General features: G+C 44.2%; 1 protein-coding gene across 2 annotated transcripts in view; it reads right to left on the bottom strand.

Annotated features, from left to right (window-relative positions):
- The window catches only part of ZSWIM9 (zinc finger SWIM-type containing 9), a 50,944-nt gene extending 31,139 nt beyond the window's left edge, over positions 1 to 19,805 (bottom strand). The window contains exons 1-4 of one of the 2 annotated variants that reach the window (XM_082273436.1): positions 19,621 to 19,805; positions 10,023 to 10,145; positions 7,510 to 8,672; positions 2,227 to 2,438 (exon numbers count right to left, since the gene is read on the bottom strand). In XM_082273436.1, coding sequence (XP_082129562.1) covers positions 2,227 to 2,438; positions 7,510 to 8,580 — 1,283 coding nt within the window. In that variant the 5' untranslated portion in view covers positions 8,581 to 8,672; positions 10,023 to 10,145; positions 19,621 to 19,805. Of the gene's footprint in view, positions 1 to 2,226; positions 2,442 to 7,509; positions 8,673 to 10,022; positions 10,146 to 19,620 lie in introns of both variants that reach the window. The other variant, XM_082273435.1, reaches the window with a different exon arrangement.
- Between the last annotated feature and the right edge of the window lie 990 nt (positions 19,806 to 20,795).

A 20,795-nucleotide genomic window follows, 5' to 3' on the forward strand; every position in this document is an offset into this window, starting at 1 on the left:
TTTGTGGTGGGAGGATCTTAAAGGGCAATAAATACCAGGGGCGCACTGCGTGCAGGGTTGAGAAAAAAAAAAAAACTCTGACAGATTGTCCACATCTCACTTCTAACCCTCCTCGGCTTTGACCCCTGCACCACTCTCTTCCCCCCCCCCACCAAAAAAAGCTCTTTTGCAGTTCACCTACCAAGCCTGGCTCTAGTACCCCGCCAGCAGTGTAGGCAGCTCCGCCTCTCTGTCTCACTTGCAGGGAGATCACTGGTTGGGATCTGTGCACCTAGGATAGGATTCACAGTGCATCTATCTAACCAGGTGATGCCCCACCCCACACTGCATCTCCACATTGTCCCCGCTGTGAGTGCATGGCAGGCAGGGATCTGTGGAAGCCACCAAGAGGAAAGCTATCCTTGTAAACACAGAAAGCTTTATAGTTTACAAGTGACAGTGGTGGGGGGCGGAGAGAGCAGAGGGCAAGAGCCAGAGGTGGCGGAACAGAGCTCCACCACGTTCCAGCTGAGAAAAATCCCTGGGTGAGAAGGCCACATGAAATGGCCTGGTGGGCCAGAGACAGCCTCTGGGCCTTGTGTTTGACACGTGTACTAGACCAACAATCAAGTGCTTCTTACCATTCACCCCTGGACCTAGCACTGCTAGCTTGTCACCAAGCTGTACTAACAAAATGTGCATGGTAATATTGATTTATTGGCCAAATTTTGTGGCCATTCTTATTGTCAATTGCCTTCTCGCATTAAAGATAACAATAAAAACCAAGAACTTGGGAGAGAGACTAAAGCTGGTCATACACTGCTTTAAATTTAATTCCTACTGAATCAGCCAACAATTAGAGGTAGGACAACCCTGTCAATTAAAAAAAAAATAATAATAAAATCACCATCAGATGCAGTCAATGTTCAAATATTTCGACAGCCACATGTGATGCAGGGGTCTAAATACAATAGCTGGCAGGGAAGATTTCTCTATCCACGTGGTTTAGCATGGATGGGATAACCTAGTCAACAAAATAAATCTAGGGCTGGATGAGAGAATTCTAAACAGCCACTATATTCTCCAAAGTATTGGGACGCCTGCCTTTACACGCACATGAACTTTAATGGCATCCCAGTCTTAGTCCGTAGGGTTCAATATTGAGTTGGCCCATCCTTTGCACCTATAACAGCTTCAACTCTTCTGGGAAGGCTGTCCACAAGGTTTATGAGTGTGTCTATGGGAATGTTTGACCATTCTTCCAAAAGCGCATTTGAGAGGTCAGGCCTGCACCTCAACCCAATAGAACACCTTTGGGATGAATTAGAGTGGAGACTGCTAGCCAGACCTTCTCGACTATCAGCAGCCCATGTCCACACAAATGCGCTTCTGGAAAAATGAACAAACATTCCCATAGACACACTCCTAAACCTTGTGGACAGCCTTCCCAGAAGAGTTGAAGCCGTTATAGCTGCAAAGGGTGGGCCAACTCAATATTGAACCCTAGGGACTAAGACTGGGATGCCATTAAAGTTCATGTGCGTGTAAAGGCAGGTGTCCCAATACTTTTGAGAATATAGTGTATATGACTAACTTGAACTATGAAAAACATGAGGGCTTGTATAAAAGGCTCCCTTTAAAATGGACAATTAATTCAAAACCTTTTTAGGCTGGGTTCACACTGATATCATTTGTAAACGAATCGCACCAGATTCCTGTACAAATTAAATGCAAATTCAGTTATGCATTATGTATGGCTTAATTCACACCAGATCTGCACCAAAAAGGTGCAGGACTCTTTTTGTCCGCACTGGAATCAGATCACATGGGTGTTCCATTCAATTCCAGTTCGCCCTGGGTTCTGTGAACCGATTTGGGGGTGTCATTACCTTTATATTGACACCCACAGCGGTTTGCAGAGCGCAGTGTAAACTGCCTGCAATTCTGAACCTGCACAAGAATTGCTGTGGTTCCCGCACCGCATCAGTGTGAACACAGCGTAAATGTTAGCAGATGTTTTAGGTCTCCAGAAAAAGGCCTCCCCCTTTTTGTTTATAGATCTGACCACATACAGCAGTTAAGTCACTTTTCCTTTGCATTCATATTATGGAGAATCGAAAAGATTGAAACTTTCCTCCCCATAACATGAATAGGAAGACTTCAAGGTAGAAGCAAAGACATAAAGAACAGACAGGAGAGATCTGGTGACATACAAGCATGTGGGTAATTCCAATCACACCAAGTTACCTGGTATAGCTGCTGCACCCAAGGTTCACCATACTGTACTTCAGAGTCTGCACTGCCTCTGGGCTCATGTCTTCACTGCTCAAAGGCACAGAATTACGAATGACAAATAAAATTTTCTGTTCTTCACACCAAATGCTTATAAAGGACTGAAAATCATCCCAACTGTAAAATTCCATTTGCTCCAGTTCATTTTTTTCTTCTTCTTCACAAACCTGCTAAAGATGATCAGAACAATGAATTAGGATGCTGCTTCATTTGTAAGGAGAGTTATACTTTTAAAACTTGTTGGCTTTTTCAGTATTTCCAGGAACACCAAAAACTTTGCAAATGAAACCTGTCACTTTAATTCCTTTTGCTTGTGCTTTGTGAGCCATCACAGTAGGCCCAGACCTACTACGTTACCATTGCTTTACTATCAGTTTTTCTGAAGCCTGCACTCCAAGTAGGGGTTGCACATACCGGTTTTAAATAAAATTATGATTTTTACAAAATAATGTACCCACCTAATTACTACAGATAACATTCCCTACAAGCAGGAAGTTCTTGCATGAGTTTAAAGCCATATTAAACCTAAAACCACAAATGTAATACATTGCAGTTTACCAATCACATGGTGGCTGCATTCGTTTTGCTTTTTTTGCCCCTCTGTTTTCACCTGATCTGGCCACTGACACCTCCTGTATTAGAGTGGCCCCCATTCTGGATGAAGGAGCACAGCAGACAGCATCAGTGTCAGTCTGGTGGGAAAGGTAGTGTTAAAGCAGTAGTATATTCCTCTTTTTAATTTTTACCTATAGGTAAGCTTATAATAAGGCTTACCTGTAGGTAAAATGAATCTCTCCTAAACCTGCACGGTTTACGAGATATTCACCCTGCATGCACCTCAGGAGCTCCTTGCCGGGAAAGTGAACTCCCGCGCACATGCGCGGAGGTGAGGTCATCGCTGCTCCGGCCACTCACAGCGCCGGAGCTGCCGCACACGGAAGAGACGCCGAGGGAACATGACAGCTCCCTCAGCGGTGTCCAGGTGAAAATGTGGGGGCTTCGTTCTAAGGTAAGTATTTTATAATGTGCTAGTATGCTATGCATACTAGCACATTATGCCATTGTCCTGCAGGGTTTTTGTTTTTTTGTTTGTTTGTTTTTTACACCTGGGATACAACCACTTTAAATTTACTAGCAGATTTAAATGCAATAATAAATTGAAGTCAAACTCCAGCAAACACTTTAAAACCAGTTACAGCATTTTTTTTTCCTTTTGGGATAAAGGTTTTACATTATTGAATAAAAGCTGATCATAGTAGGAACCCCTGTGAGTTAAATGGTTTGTCTCATCCCTGTAAACTGATACATCTGGAGGAACGCTTGTTCTTTTGAAAAAACAGACTTACTGGTTGGATCAGCATATGAAAAAAAATGAAAGAAAGCCTAAAAATAAAAACTGATGCAGCAATCACATCTAAGAATTGGAAGGATACAATATAATAAACATTTTTTTTCCAAAGGCACTTAAACTACCCTTCCAACCAGATCCTACTGTACTATTGCTGGGTATGTATGACAATATCCCCATTCATCCCCAAATTACTGTTTTTTTTTGTATCTTACTACACTAGAAGATAAATTCTTCTTAAAGCCTCACAAAAAAAAAAAACCCTGCAACACAAAGGCATAATGAGCTAGTTTGCATCGCATACTAGCTCATTAAGAAATACCTTAGAACGAAGCCCCGAGAACAGACAACACTGAGGCAGCTGTCATGTTCCCTCTGCGTCTCTTACGGGTTCGGCGGCTCCGGCGCAGTGAGGGTCTAGAGCCGCGATGACATCACTCACGCGCATGCGTGCGGGAGTTTACTTTCCGGCAAGGAGCCGGCAAACAGCTCTGAAGGTCCGCCAGACCTTCAGAGCGCATGCGCCGCTGCTATCAGCGGCTGCATGCAGGGCGAATATCTCCTAAACCATGCAGGTTTAGGAGATATTCATTTACCTACAGGTAAGCCTTATTATATGCTTACCTGTAGGTAAAAGTTTAATGGCGGAGTATACTACCGCTTTAAATAGAAACTCTCCTCACCATCATCCTATAACTTGTGGTGCCTGGCTGTCAGATCCAAACTCTCTATGTGCCAGTTGACAGATATAAGCAGAGGCTGCCCATCTAGAAAAATGACAAAATTTTGTCCGGATGAAAACCCCTTCTCTACCCCCCAATTTCCCTTTTTCTTAGATTGTTGATGATGCATGCTCTTGTAATATGGGCATACAAGATGTCTTGAACTATGGTTTCTGTGAGGTCAATACAGATGTCGAACTTCTCCGCATACGATTTTCTGTATGTTGGCTATGATTTGTCTGTCTTTTTGTTACATTGCAACTTTGAAATGTTTAAACTGTTTTTTACTGTTAAAAAAGGGGTTTGCTTTTCGGTTGAATACTGCTTTCACTAAGCACAGCCCAAGTCATTCCAGAGTTCCGAACGCAAAAAGCAGATCACCACACATTGAAAGGGAATCCCCTTGGTAATCCTTTGTCCAGCTCTAGAGACATGCTCTCTACACTGCAGCAAAACTCATGCCTGCTATCTGAAGAATTGCAATTCCCAATGATTGCACAATGGCATTACAGCATCAGCCTGTGTCCTAAAACTCTAAGTTGGCATTCAAGACTTCTAGAATGTTGTAACCTTGCTGCTCCACCATGCACTGTGGTTTTCTATTGCTGGCACCTAGGTCAATAAAGGACATGCAAGCAGAAGGAAAGAACTGCAGAATGCGATGGGGGACCGGGTATTCAACACATTGGGAAGTATTGGATCATGTTAAAGGGCACAGAAAAGGGAGATGAACAAAAAAAAAAATATAATATATGTATATATATATATATATATATATATATATATATATATATATATATATATATATATATATATATATATATATATATATATATATATAATACACTCACAAGCCATGTATTCCAAAAGTAATTGTAAATGATTGCCTTGTAAAATAATCCATTCAGTTTCAAATGAAGGGGCAAGATTCCTCCCACTGACACCAATGGAGGGGCAAGATTCCTCCCACTGACACCAATGGAGGGGCAAGATTCCTCCCACTGACACCAATGGAGGGGCAAGATTCCTCCCACTGACACCAATGGAGGGGCAAGATTCCTCCCACTGACACCAATAGAGGGGCAAGATTTCGCCCACTGACACCAATGAAGGGGCAAGATTCCTCCCACTGATACCAATGAAGGGGCAAGATTCCTCCCACTGACACCAATGGAGGGGCAAGATTCCTCCCACTGACACCAATGGAGGGGCAAGATTCCTCCCACTGACACCAATGGAGGGGCAAGATTCCTCCCACTGACACCAATGGAGGGGCAAGATTCCTCCCACTGACACCAATGGAGGGGCAAGATTCCTCCCACTGACACCAATGGAGGGGCAAGATTCCTCCCACTGACACCAATGGAGGGGCAAGATTCCTCCCACTGACACCAATGGAGGGGCAAGATTCCTCCCACTGACACCAATAGAGGGGCAAGATTTCGCCCACTGACACCAATGAAGGGGCAAGATTCCTCCCACTGATACCAATGAAGGGGCAAGATTCCTCCCACTGACACCAATGGAGGGGCAAGATTCCTCCCACTGACACCAATGGAGGGGCAAGATTCCTCCCACTGACACCAATGGAGGGGCAAGATTCCTCCCACTGACACCAATGGAGGGGCAAGATTCCTCCCACTGACACCAATGGAGGGGCAAGATTCCTCCCACTGACACCAATGGAGGGGCAAGATTCCTCCCACTGACACCAATGGAGGGGCAAGATTCCTCCCACTGACACCAATGGAGGGGCAAGATTCCTCCCACTGACACCAATGGAGGGGCAAGGTTCCTCCCACTGACACCAATGGAGGGGCAAGATTCCTCCCACTGACACCAATGAAGGGGCAAGATTCCTCCCACTGACACCAAAGAAGGGGCAAGATTCCTCCCATTGACACCAATGGAGGGGCAAGATTCCTCCCATTGACACCAATGGAGGGGCAAGATTCCTCCCACTGACACCAATGGAGGGGCAAGATTCCTCCCACTGACACCAATGGAGGGGCAAGATTCCTCCCACTGACACCAATGAAGGGGCAAGATTCCTCCCACTGACACCAATGAAGGGGCAAGATTCCTCCCACTGACACTAATGAAGGGGCAAGATTCCTCCCACTGACACCAATGATGGGACACTATTCCTCCCACTGACACCAATGATGGGGCACTATACCTCCCGCTGACACCAATGATGGGGCACTATACCTCCCACTGACACCAATGATAGGGCACTATAGCTCCCACTGACACCAATGATGGGGCACTATAGCTCCCACTGACACCAATGATGGGGCACTATAGCTCCCACTGACACCAATGATGGGGCACTATAGCTCCCACTGACACCAATGATGGGGCACTATAGCTCCCACTGACACCAATGATGGGGCACTATAGCTCCCACTGACACCAATGACGGGGCACTATTCCTCCCACTGACACCAATGATGGGGCACTATTCCTCCCACTGACACCAATGATGGGGCACTATTCCTCCCACTGACACCAATGATGGGGCACTATAGCTCCCACTGACACCAATGACGGGGCACTATTCCTCCCACTGACACCAATGATGGGGCACTATTCCTCCCACTGACACCAATGATGGGGCACGGTTTCTCCCCGCAATACCAATAATAGGGCACTGTTTCTCCCCGTAATACCAAAAATAGGGCATGGTTTTCCCACCTTACAACAATGATGGGGCATTATTACTCCTCCCCCCCCCCCAATACCAACAATGGAGCATTGTTCAACTCCACTGAAGTCAGGACAATTTCTTCTCCCACTGACCACAGTCTGGCCCCTTTAAAGTTTGAAGGACAGTATAGTGGCCCTTTGGTTAGAAAGTTTGGAGACCCTGCTCTAATGCTAGGTGATCGAGAACTTTTGCAAAGCTGACAAGTGAGGAGAATAAATCTGAAAGTCTTCTAAAAAAGGTAAAATGATTCTGCCTACTGCGCTGAATATTGATATACACCTCTGTGTTACACATATATTTAATTTTTTAAAGTCAATATACAAAGGCATAGCTGTGCACTAAAGTACTTCTTGGTGTTCTTTAGTCTTACAACAGAGCATCTTTCAGGTATGGGATAACAGATCACCATGAATTCTGCAAGTATGTACATTTAGCAATAAATACACCTTAAACTTTACCTCTTCAGAAGCATCAGTAGCAGTAGTAGTAGTAGTAGTAGTAGTAGTAGTAGTAATAGTAATAGTAGTAGCAGCAGCAGTTTCTGTTTCGGTTGTTATTGTTGTTGAAGTAATAGGCACAAGATCAGTATAGACCTCAAGTAAGGTTTCTGGTACACTTTGTAACTCAAGGGTCTCACGCAAAAGGACACGGAGGCACTGGTACAATGATGGCAAAATCCCCATTTTTGTTGAAAGGGTGTATTGTAGAGACCCAGAGTAGGTATACAATGATTTCTCAGTTTTTACTCTTTTGCTGTCCTTTGTACACCATTCTTTCCTGCTAGGATGCCATGTGTCAATGTAGTACTGATACACATCTACTGGACATAAAGCTTTCAATTCATTGAGGTGGCGATTGTAGATTTTTAAGGAACGGGAAAAACACAGGGCCTGCAAAATATTTTTAATCTGTGACTGGGTGGGAAGTGGTAAATGAGCAGTTTTCCCCTCTATCACTCTGACAATTAGTGACATGCAATGCTTGATAGTGGCATTAGGTACGAGGTTATTCAGGTCTCTAAAATCTGCGATCTCAGGATGAATTGTGATGGATTTGATCTGAGCTTTCATTTTTGGTATGCTTTGCAAAACGGAAACAATGAGAAACCTCACTGTGTCTTGGTTGTTGGTTTTAGATATGCAACTAGCACACATGTTCCAACCAGACTCATCTTCACAAGACACACTGTATAAGTTCAGCCCTGGGCCAATGTTACTCTGTAGATCAACATAAAGGTTTTCAGGTGACCTTTGAGCGAGTTCTTGCATAGAAGAGGACATAACAAAAATGTTCTTCACCAAAACAGTGTCTTCCACAAACACTAACTTTATTTTGGCACTTGGATCAAGAACAAAGAAGCTGTCCAGTTCCACCAACACCTGAGTATGATCTTTAAGGAAATTTGAAGCAATTCGTAAGAGCCTGGACAAGTCACTGCGATCCAAGAACTTCCTAGAGATATCATTGGAAATCTGAGCAATTCCTGCAAGGCTGAGCGATCTAGCCTTTCTTGGCTCTTGTACGGCCATGCTTGGGAAGCAACACAGTTCCACGTAATCTTGGCTTCTTTCTGTAGATTGCTTTTTGCTTGATGTTCAGTTCCCACAAAATTAAGTTCAGTCTACAAGAAAAAAAAACAAAAAACATGATTATATAGACATTTATAGGAGCCAAGGGTGCAGCATGTCTCGTACAGCGGTGCTGACTACACATTTATGCAGCAGCAAAGAATTCAATAGAATTTCACAAAGAACACCAACTCAATTATCAATCCCTGCCTCCAAAGGATCCCGTCATCTGTACCCTCTCTACATAATATAGGAGAAAGATTTTCTTTGCTAGTTTATCCTTAAAATTATCTTAATTAAAATGTTCACTAGTCAAACTAAACCCCCTCTCCCAAGACACTAAACTGCTCCACCTCCACAACCCAGCTTCTCCGAGTGGCTTTTGCAAAATCAGACATCCTCCTCCTTTAACTGAGTCCCCGTTGACTTCATTAAAGTGTGTTTATCAAAACTGGAGATCCTCTGTGTGCAGTGCCACTCAAGTCAATAGGGTGGCAGTGAATAGAATTTCGGACCATCTGTAAAACACTGGAGGTTGTCTGGTTGGTGAATGTTTATTCCAAAGTACACCTGTATTTTAGGGTGCTCGTAGACAAAAAGACCCCAGACTGCTGGTCAGGTTGTAGATCTAATGTATATGGGGCATTTGCAGACATCTTCAGAGGGCTGTCCTTCAGTGTCTATGGCCCACTTTAGAGTTAGGGAACCTTATTTTTTTAGCTACTGTTTTTTTAAAGGAGTGACATTACACAGTGAATTTGTAAACCTACACGTACAAAACATATAGCTTACACCAGTGATGGCGAACCTTGGCAACCCAGATGTTTTGGAACTACATTCCCCATGATACTCCACTACACTGCAGTGTGCATGATCATTATGGGAAATGTAGTTCCAAAACATCTGGGGTGCCAAGGTTCGCCATCACTGGCTTACACCTTCCTGTATAAGAATGACAAGAGAATTGACAAAAGCAGTTTAACAGGGAAGTTACACTTTATGCCTTCCCCCCCTCTTCTATTTTTGGCACTTTTTTTGGTGGAGGGGAGGGTGGGTACCTGGTTTTGGCAGGTATCCACTCTGACTACTAATATGGCGATCCACTGGAAGTTCTCGTCTTCTCCGCAACCTTCTGAGACACGTCAGAGCAGATCCCAGGAGGTTACCAGACCGTTCATTTTCCTAATCAGCAGTAGAGGGATCAGTATATTCTGACAACGGCAGCAGTAACTGTCAGAATACAATGTCCTGGTGGGGAGGATTCCTCCAACTACCTTGTTTGCGTAGATGGAGGAACCTTTTAAACTTTTTTTTTTTTTCAGCCCTCTGGCAGAACAATAAAATAAACCAAAACAACAAAAAAAAAAACGAAGTGTATGGACAGTATAAGGAAAAATACTTACACGTCACATTAGATTACTGTTCTGCAGTGCACTTGATAACAAGGTATGCCAATTAGGAGGGAGGTTCTGCCTACTATAGTCACATGATCTGTCCAAATGGTGCGATAATCAATCCGCTATTCCCTGCAAAAGTGAAGAAGCCTTAGCAGATTTTTCCAAGTTGAACTGCTTATTGAAGTATTTGCAAGAATATTTCAGGGTATACTTGCAATATGAAGCAAAATACTAAGAAAAGCAATAAGCCCATTACAAATAAACTTCTAATTACAAACTTCTTCTGCCGAAATTACAACGAACTAGAAACTACATTTTTTTTGCAGAATTAGGAAAGCAATTCTGGCTGCTTTTTTTGTCAAAATAGATTGCTATAATATTCATTTATACCGTGTTTTTCTTCTAAAGACACGTAAGATCTGAGATGTTAACGAGTTTATTCACTTATCAGCTTTTTAAGGCCTGGTTCACATCTATGCGGGTTTGCGGCCCAAGTTTGTGCGGGCATGGAAACCCATTCCTAGGAGACAGCCAGGCCTGTGTTTCCCACAGAAAATAAAACACATGCAGCATTTTAAAAACGCAGCGGGCGGGAAATTGCATAGTGCTTTTGCACCATGCAATTTTCCTGCAGTTCCCACAAATGAGCTAGGATTTTAGATGCGTGAGCAATTTTAAACAGCAGTATGCTTTAACTGGGGGTGGGGGAATTGCTGTGATACCCACATAGATGTGAACCAGATACCCATTACTGACTCCTGGAACAAGAACCCTACAGAAGAACTCTCACTTATTAGCTATATTTGTTACAGGGGGGCTCTAACTGTCAGATTTTTTTATTCTCATTACTTTTTGTCAAATCCAGCAAGAGAGGTGAAACACTACAGCAGATGGACAGAACTCTACTAGGAAGAGTTTGCTGTTGATGGTACCAATAAATAGGTCAGTGGGCCATCCAGATCACACGTCCACGGCCATCAGCTTCTGTATAATCACAATTGCAGAGTTTGCTGCACAAGGATTAAGGCATTACTTCTGTCTTTCTCTTACAATACCACAACCTTCTATGCTTCTTGCATTAAATGGACCTAAAAGTGCTGTATGGGACTGTTCATTTAGGACCCTTTTACACGGGGGCCCTCCTGGACTGTTCCCCTGCCATTCAGGTGAGAATGGAAATGGATGTCATATATGTTTTATCGGTTACCATTTCTCCTCCATCTTTGGATGGAGGGAAAAAGGCACCCATGTAATCCCTCTGGCTGGATGGATATAAGGGGACATTTATCTGCCAATATTCGCCAACATTTAGTCAGGTTAGTGAAAACAGACCTGGACACAAACTTATTGCACTGGGGATGACAAATCCCTGAAGGGACCCGGATGTCAGCAGATACAGGCAGATGGGTGTCTGCATACATTCGGCCACTCATATAGACACACTACAGTACATTTTTGATCCGTATAATTGCAGGTCAAAAACCATCTGCCGGAACACCCGGGTTAAAGGGACCTTACACAATTAATTATCTCTACTGCAGCGAACTCTGTGTCAGCAATATTATCAGACCTGTTGAGTATCAGCTTATTGCATTCAGAATGTAACATCAGTGAATACTGAAGGAAGACATGTATACAGCAGCCCATTAACATGAGATAAACAGACAATAAAAGGAGGTACAGCGCTATGGGTAAGTCCAATCAGTCCAAAGTCCTTAGGCAGAGATCAGCTGATCCAGCAAGTGAGTGACTCCACCACCAACACAGCACCAAACCATCTTTGACCTGCACATGCTTTTTGGAGGTACCAGCTAATCCATGAGAGTGTTATCTGGGATTAAGGAGACCGGAAGAGCATGATGTGGGATATATGAAAATGCTCTGATGACATTGGTCGGATGGTAAGAGGCAGTGTGGTTGGTGGTGGTGTCACTCACTTGCCGGATCAGCTGATCTCTGCCTAAGGACTTCCCCATAGCGCTGCACCTCCTTTTATTGTCTTATGTTAGGTTTTATCCTACATATGTGCAGCAGCTGACCTTTTGCAAATAAGACATTTCTCATTTAATGCCATTTTTTTGCTTCAATCGATCTGAGCGCAGCTTTTTTTGTGTAATTTATGAGATAAACTTTCCTTTGCAAACTCCCTCGGTCCAGCTTAGGAATGATTGCTGCTCAAGATATAAATTGTTATATTTGGCGATAGGGGCCATCCTTGACCAGCAGGGAAATTCAGACAGTGAAGGGGTGGGGCTAGGCTTACAGGGGATCTAACCCAAATAAAAATGTAATATATTTTATATATATATTTCCCTTTATTATCACCTGATTATCCTGCCAATCAAACACTTCCTGCCCAAGTGTGACAACACTCTATTGGATCAATGCAGCAATGTGTCAGTCAGTCATATGCGCCCTCATATCTGGGAGTTCCAGGTATGTGTGGCAGATCAGCAGCAAAGTGGAGTATACGTGAGGGTGGTATAGTAAGGCACGCTCTTTAAAGCAACACTAAATTATGTCCTTTTTTAAAAAAATCATTCATACACACATTCACCACCTAATGACCCTGAAATCTATTGTTATAAAATAGCTTTTTATGTTTTTTTTTTTTGCCTACTTGCAACATCCTCTTTGATCTCTAGAGGCCTCTCCTTTTCCCTCTTACTTCTGTTTGTTAGGAATGTATAGCGCATGTTAGTTGCGGTCAGGCGCACTGCTCTCTATCTAGCTATCTATCTATCGTTTATCTCGGGAATAAACAGGACAGAGTGACTTTGTTGCTACATATGGTGGGACCATGGAGACCAAATGTAGCCACCCTCCAAAAGGAAGTCAAACCAGAACAGCAAAAAAAAAAAAAAAAAAAAACAGATTTAAAAAGGAGTCTGAGCGCAATAGACAGTAACTTTCTGAATTTAAGTTTTAGGCCTCTTTCACACAAACGATCTGATCCGCCTGTCAGTTTTTTAGGCGGACCTGATCAGATCCTTCATGCATCCCTAGACATGTCCGCTGCCATCCGTATCCGATCCTGTCCGTGAAATCTGGACGGATGGAAACCCTATTCTCCATCCGTCCAGGGGATCGGATGAGAGCAGACAGGCGGTCCGCTCTCATCCGATTCCCCCATAGAGATGCATCGGGCTCTGACACCTCCCTCTCCGCACACAGAGCTGAGACGGGGCTGTCACCTGCCTGCTCAGTGGGGATCGGTGCATCAATCCCCCCGCTGAGCAGCACGAAGTCCGCCGACAGAGCGGACCGTGTGAAAGGAGCCTAACTAAACCCAGGAGCCTGCATTCACTATATCTGGTCTCCCACAATACACAGAACAGGGAAATGCAATTCTTTTAGTAAATATAAACTGCTAAATACCTTTTCTCATCAGCAGTATATAGCAGTCTTGTGACTAGGTTCCACAGTTAGTATAACAAGCATTCTTTCCTGAATATACTTACTGTTGTGGGTTTAGTAACACTTTAAGAATACATACTTGAATAGATGTTTTTCTTTTTAAACCAAGGTTTGGTGTCACTTTAGGTTGAAGGATGCGCTATGTGCCCACGTAAAACAATTTAAAGCAGAAGTAAAGTTGCTCTATGATACACTCTGAGTAGGTAGGTATTTTATTGCGGAAGAAACATGAAATGTCTCTTCTGTAATAAAACGTATCTACCTGCTCAGAGTGATCCCCGAACTGTAAACTGAGCTACACATGCGCAGCTAAACTTACACCGGCCGGGCCAATCCTGTGTGCCAGGATAATTAGCTCCTGCTCATGCGCAGGAGTGACGTCATCCCATGCTGGCCAATAAAGATGACAAACTCAGCACACAGAAGAAGACGTCGTGAGCGAGCGCTGGTAGGGTGACTATCCTCCCTTTAGTTCCACTTTGCTGTAGACAATTATTTTTCTCAATGTCAATGTGACAATGTCACAAACCCCATCCCCTCCCCCCAGCACGTATGGGCAGGCTGATTATACCCAAGTCCATCGATCAATGCAGGTACAACAACCATGTTGGACTTGTAGCATGCGATTATAGCTGCTAGCAATAATCAATGAGTGTTCTCCTGGATAGGACGGCTCCCCCCACCAGAAGAACACAATAACTCCGCAAGAGGGATTCCCCCATCAACACTGACTCTGTTGATGAGGGAATCAAGTGATTTTCTTCTCATGTTGCAGGAAAGAAAAATCTGATCATCTAGCAACATCCTGGAAGCTTTCAGGTCAGGCTTCATGAGGTAAGTAATGGCCCACATCTGACCCAAAGAGACAAAATTTAAGTGCCGCTCAGGTAGAGAAGTAAAGTCCAACTAGACCACTTGAGTGCAGGCAGGGACAGGGAGCTTGTCCTAGCTCCAGCAATGTCAAAGGAAAAGATCCAAAAGCCGCACATCATGAAGTAGACCCATGTGCATGAAGTGAGATGAATGACCGCCTCAGCCCAGACTCCAGCCTGGCCACACCCACCAATGTGTTTCCCTCTGCCCCTTGGAGCCTAATTATGGGGATGGCACACCCTCATGAAAAAGCTCCAGGAGGCAGAGCAAAACACATAGGGGGCCTGGCTGGAGTCTGGGCTGAGGCTGTCATTTATCTCACTTCATACACATGGGTCTGCCTCATGATGTGTGGCTTATGGATCTTTTCCTTTGACAATGGCCCACACCTATAACAAGGGCATTATTAACTCTGGTAAAAAAAACTGCACAGCTTGTTTTATTCTACAGATGTCCCTTAGCCCCTGTTCACATCGGCGTGATTTGACATGTCCCAATTGGTGCGACACCGACATTTCGGCGCCGCATCCATTTCAAAAAGTAGTTCCTTTTGGAGGCGATTTCAATAGACATCTGTGCATGAACCCACAGATGTCATTCAAATCACAAAATGTGGGTTTGAAATCACGTGAGTACAGCTGAACTCGCACGATTTCAAACCCCCGTTCAGTGGGAACGAGGGCTTAGCTGCATAAGCAGTATTTTTGGTAAAGATGAACCATGCTTTTATTTTTTAAACTTTTTTAATTCAACTTTATTGCTATCACAAGAAGTGAACATTGTACCTTGTGATATCTTTGGCAGGGACAATGGAGAGCTCTGGGGTCTTATTAATCCCTCTTCTGCCCTTCAAAGCATCTGATCAAACCAGGATGTGTTTGCTCTAGCGCTGCGCGATTAATCGTTAAAATATTGTGCTCTCCATTCGACCCCCCCACATGATCCAGCATTTCCACGGTTCATATAAAAAGTGCAGGGCAGTTCCCCTGCTCACAGCTGTCAAAAAAAAAAAGCAGCTGGCAATGTTCATCAACAACATTGCTCAGCACTGAAAGAGACAGGATAAAAAGAAACATTGCATCTTATCTGTCCTTCTGTTTATTCATTTACAGATTTTCTACAAATAAAGTCAGTTTAAGGCCCCTTTCACACTTGGGGACCGCTCAGATCCACCCGTCAGTTTTTAAGGCGGATCTGAACGGTTCCCCCATGCATCTCTATGGGGCATCGGATGTCAGCAGAGACATGTCCGCTGATATCCAATCCGATCCGTCAAACCCTATTTTCCATCCATCTGGCAGATCGGATGAGAATGGACAGGCGGTCCGTTCTCATCTGATCTCCCCATAGAGGACAGCGGGGATCTGACAGCTCCATCTCTGCACACATAGAGGAGACGGAGCTGTCATCCGCCTGCTCAGCAGGGATCGGTGAATCGATCCCTGCTGAGCAGCACGGCTCCATCGACGGAACAGAGCTGTGTGAAAGGGGCCTAAAGAAATTATTATTTTTTGGGGTTTTTATTAACTTGTTCCTGTTTAGCCCCTTAATTTATTCTAATCAGCCTATTTACTTCTATTTTATAAACTATTAATAAGTAAAACTTTTTTTTTTGTTTGCTTATTATTTTTTATTTTTTTTTTATAACACTTTTCACATTAAAAAAAAAAGCGCAAAATTAAAAAAATATTTGTAAAAGAACTTTTCAATGCTTTGTACCAAAAAAGTTGCGGCAGGTATCGGTAATTGGTATCTGCGGGTACTAAAAAAAAAACCCTCATATAACTTAAGGGTAGAGCTGCACGATTCTAGATAAAATGATAATCAAAATTTTTGCGCTTAGAATAAAGAACAATATTCTCGGCTTAACTTCATCTTTCACATTATACAAAAAAATTGGGCTAACTTTACAGTTTAGTTTTTTTTTTTTTTAATTCATTAAAGTGTATTTTTTTGCAAAAAAAAAAAGACTTCTGCCCAAATGCAGTGTGAAAATATTGCAACGATAATGTTTGGGGGTTCCTAGTAATTTTTTAGCAAAAAGTATTGATTTTAACTTGTAAGCAACAAGTGTCAGAAAAAGGCCTGATCTTTATGGGGTTAAATTGATCTCATTTACAGACTAGGGATGCACCGAAATGAAATTCTTGGCCGAAGCCGAATAATAATAAAATGTTTGGCCAAAGGCCGAATACCGAACGCGGTGTTTTGCATTTTTTCCATTTATTTTGCCAATTTTTTGTCCTCTCTCTTGTCCTCTCGTGTCTGTCTCTCTCTCTCTCTCTCTCTCTCTCTCTCTCTTGTCCTCTCACTCTCTCTCTCTCTTGTCCTCTCATGTCCCTCTCTCTCTTGTCCTCTCTCCCTAAATGTTACTGTAGGGAATGGGATTCAGTGCACACTGCAGCCTTGTACCATAGGGTTAATGTTAGTGACACTGTAGGGATTGGGAAGGATGCTGGGAATGGAAATCAGGAAGCATGCAGGCAGCCTTGTAAATTTTAATTGCACATACAGGGCACTGGGCAGGTCAGGGTTAATGTGGTAACATCAATTACTCAGTCAGTGTCAGTGTGGACTCGATCAGATTATACAGTGACAGACAGTCTCTCATAGTGGTGGTAGTAGGAGGCTGGAGGTGGACTAGTAGGAGCCTGGAAAGGAGCACAGCCGCATACATACATTACTCACTCGTGCACTGCAGCCCGCCCCACACATTCAGTGAGTCTTACTCTCCTCCCTAGTTTTTTCAATGGCACATTCAGGAAGCCAATCACACCATGATTAGCGGCACAGCGGAACCAATCAGGTGTGCAGGCACGCGTGATTGGTTCGCTGTGCAGCTAATCACGGCGTGATTGGCTTCCTGAATGTGCCATTGAAAAAACTAGGGAGGAGAGTAAGACTCACTGAATGTGTGGGGCGGGCTGCAGTGCACGAGTGAGTAATGTATGTATGCTCACCGCTGAAGTGTCCCGGCTTCCCCTGCCTAACACGGAAGTCTGTGAGTCCTCCTGTCCTCCTCCGAGTCCCTTCCCCCTGAAATATCGTGACCTCGGCGATATGAATATCGCCTACGGCCACAGAACGATAGTCAATATCATATCGACTATCGTTCAGCCCTATTATTCGGCACAAAATTATTCGGCCTTTTGACTTATTCGGCCGAACACCGAAAGTGCTATTTTTTCTATTTTCGGCCGAATAATGTTCGGCCGCCGATTATTCGGTGCATCCCTATTACAGACCAAGATCATCCCTTTGATCTAAACTTTGATCTAAACTAAAAGATACTTTGTTTATAGTTATCTCCCAATGCTGAGCAATGTTGATAAACATTTGCCTGCTCTTTTTTTGACAGCTGTGGTTGAGCAGAGAACGGCTCTGCACTGTATACTGTATGAATGGTGGACATGCCGGATTAAGATCATGAGGGGGTTGAATTGAGATTTTGTTAACGATTAATCGTGCAACTCAACTTATTGGTAATTTTTAATTTTTTTTATTTCTTTACACATTACATTATTTTTCATTACATTTCTTTAAATTTGATTGAAGCAAAGAGTATTAAGTCTAATTTTATTGCCATCTTGGTTGATAACATATTGTTCAGGGGTTGTAACTCTTTAAAAAAAAAAAAAAGTTCTTCAGAATCGTGATCTTTATTTTAAGCAAAAAAAATCATGATTTCAATTTTATCCTGAACCGTGCAGCTCTAGGTTGCTCAGATGCTTCCCTGGTTGTACGGGTGTTCTATAGAGTACTGCAGACGGTTGGATAATACCTCCCACGATCTGCAAATGCGCAGTAGTGACGTCACTCCAGCTGATCAGCTGGCGTGACTTCAGCATTGTGTATGTGCAGATTGTCAGAGGCATTACCTGACGATCAGCAAAGCGCGGTGTTCTGTCAATTACTGCAGATCATCTGATAATGCCTCCGATGGCAGCTGGCGTGATGTCAACACTGTGCATGTGAAGATAGTCGGAGGCATTATCCGACGTTTAGCAAAGCGTGGAGGCAGAATCTGATCATCCGATTCTGCCTCGCGCTCTCTGCTCATGCGTGTTCTGTCAATTACTGCAGATCGTCTGATAATGCCTCCGATGGCAGATGGCGTGACATCAAAACTGCGCATGCGCAGATTGGCGGAGGCATTATACAATGATCAGCAAAGCCTGGAGTCAAATTCTCTCACTCTCTCTGCGCATGCATGTTCTTCCAATTACTGAAAATCGTCTGATAATGCCTCCGATGGCAGATGGCGTGACATCACCACTGCGCATGCGCAGATTGTCAGAGGCATTATCTGACGATCAACAAAGCGCAGAGGCAGAATCTGATCATCTGATTGTGCCTCGCTCTCTCTGCAAATGCATGTTCTATAGATTACTGAAGATCGTCTGATAATGCCTCCGATGGCAGATGGCGTGACATCAAAACTGCGCATGCGCAGATTGGCGGAGGCATTATACAATGATCAGCAAAGCGTGCGTCAGATTCTTTCTCACGCTCTCTGTGCAATTGTGTTCTGTCTATTACTGCAGATTGTCGGATAATGCCTCTGACAATCTGTGCATACGCAGTGTTGAAGTGACGCCAGCTGATTGGCAGATCAGATGGTGTGACGTCACCACTGCACATGCGCAGATTTTGGAGGCATTATCCGACGATCTGCAGAACACCGGCCTGAGAAGCCCAGAGACTGGAAGCAAAAAAATCCTCGCTGCTTCCGGCTTTTTGCATCCCAGAGAAGGAGGGGGGTACAGATGTTCCTCTCTGGCTTTACTGCCTGCAGCGGTTCTGGGCTCCCTTGTGGAACAGCCATGACGAGGGGCCCTTCCAAGGACTGCGAAAGCGATCGGGTGGCTGTAGAGCCGCTCAGATCGCTGTCACCTAAAAATGAAGCCGCCATGATCCTGATATACCAGCTCCTCATCTAGGATGTGCGATGGAAGGGAAGTGGTTAAACAGAACATCCAGCTGTGCTATAAAACCTTTTATGATGATAGTAATGATAACGTGTGTGTAGTTTAGTGATCTGATTTCTATGTTGTTGAATTCAGCAGGGAGGAGGGGCTGTAGATTCCAGGATATGGGGACACAGAGCCCCTTGGCACCACCTGACTTCCTGGACTCTGTACTTCCTCATCAGCCATCCATCCCACAGACATACCTACATGCAGTGACTGCCCTGTATGACATGTGCACCCCGGACATTCTAGACTATTCCACCCCACAGCCCTCCGCGCACACACAGCACACTACAGGCAGCGTGGCCTAAGGCGCCCACCACCGCAGTCACGCGGTCACATACCACAGCCGCTTCCCGGTACATTTGCAACTTCCCTATCCGATAACGGCTTCCGGTGAATGACGTTCAAATGCTGCTCCATCCGAAGCGCTTCGCCCTCATAGCACACAACAAGGCGCGGGGTGGACCTCTAGCGGCGAAAACGGGGCAGCCAATGGACGAGCAGGGGTGACGTCAGCAACGGCTTGATTTACTTTCCGTTTGGTAGAGTTAAAAGATTGTAGGAAACCCCGTTTAAACAATGTCCCCTCATTTGCTTCAGGGTTAGGCTACGGGTTGCCGCCATTTTGTCGTGGATTGATTCAATTGCCTAAATAGTAACTATTCTGGAGTCTTGAATAAAGTGTCTACTGACTCTGTGAAAGCATTGGCTACATTCTCAGGACATTCAATGCTTTTAGAGAACATTGACACATATTTAAGCGGAACTTCACTAAATCTGCGCATGAGGCTCCATTCACATATAGGCGTTTCCGATCGCAAGCAGAATCGCCGCCATTCTGCCCGTAATCTCAAACCGTTGAAAGTCGCGAAGGCCCATGTGATTCCCGTGACTTGCTATAACACCCAAAACGCAGCGCGATTTTTCAGCGATTGTCACCCAACAAATCGCGGTAAAATCACGCAAACAGAATTGTGGGACGCCTGTCGCCCACAAGAAATTCTTGTACTGTACAGGAGTTTTGCGATTCTGTTTGTGCAATTTTACCAGGATTCGTTTGGGCGACAATCGCTGCAAAATCACGCCGCGTTTGGGATGCCATTGCAAGTCACGGGAATCGCACGCTGTCCCTAACTTGCAATGGTTCAGGATCGCGGCAGAATAACGGGAATTCTGCCCACGATCTGAAACGCCTATATGTGAATGAAGCCTTATAAACTAAAAATGCAGTTTAATTCATTTTTAATATTCAAACCGAACCCCCCCCCCCCCCCCCCCATCCATCCATGTCTCCATCCTTTATTTTACTGAGAATTCACCCTCATAGCATTTCTGGCAGTAGCCATCTTGAGTAAGGGCAGAAGATTCATATAGCATTCACTTACTGAAATCCATCTGCCCTTAGCTCAGGCATGCAGGTAGGAGGGTGTTCTTAGCTGAGAAAGCCCCTCCTCCTCTCCTGAAGAATCCTGGGATGTATGACATCATTTGCCTAGGCATGGAAACCAGGAAGTAA

This window comes from Pelophylax lessonae, assembly GCF_965119305.1.
Source record: "Pelophylax lessonae genome assembly, chromosome: 12".
In the NCBI taxonomy this organism is placed as follows: domain Eukaryota; kingdom Metazoa; phylum Chordata; class Amphibia; order Anura; family Ranidae; genus Pelophylax; species Pelophylax lessonae.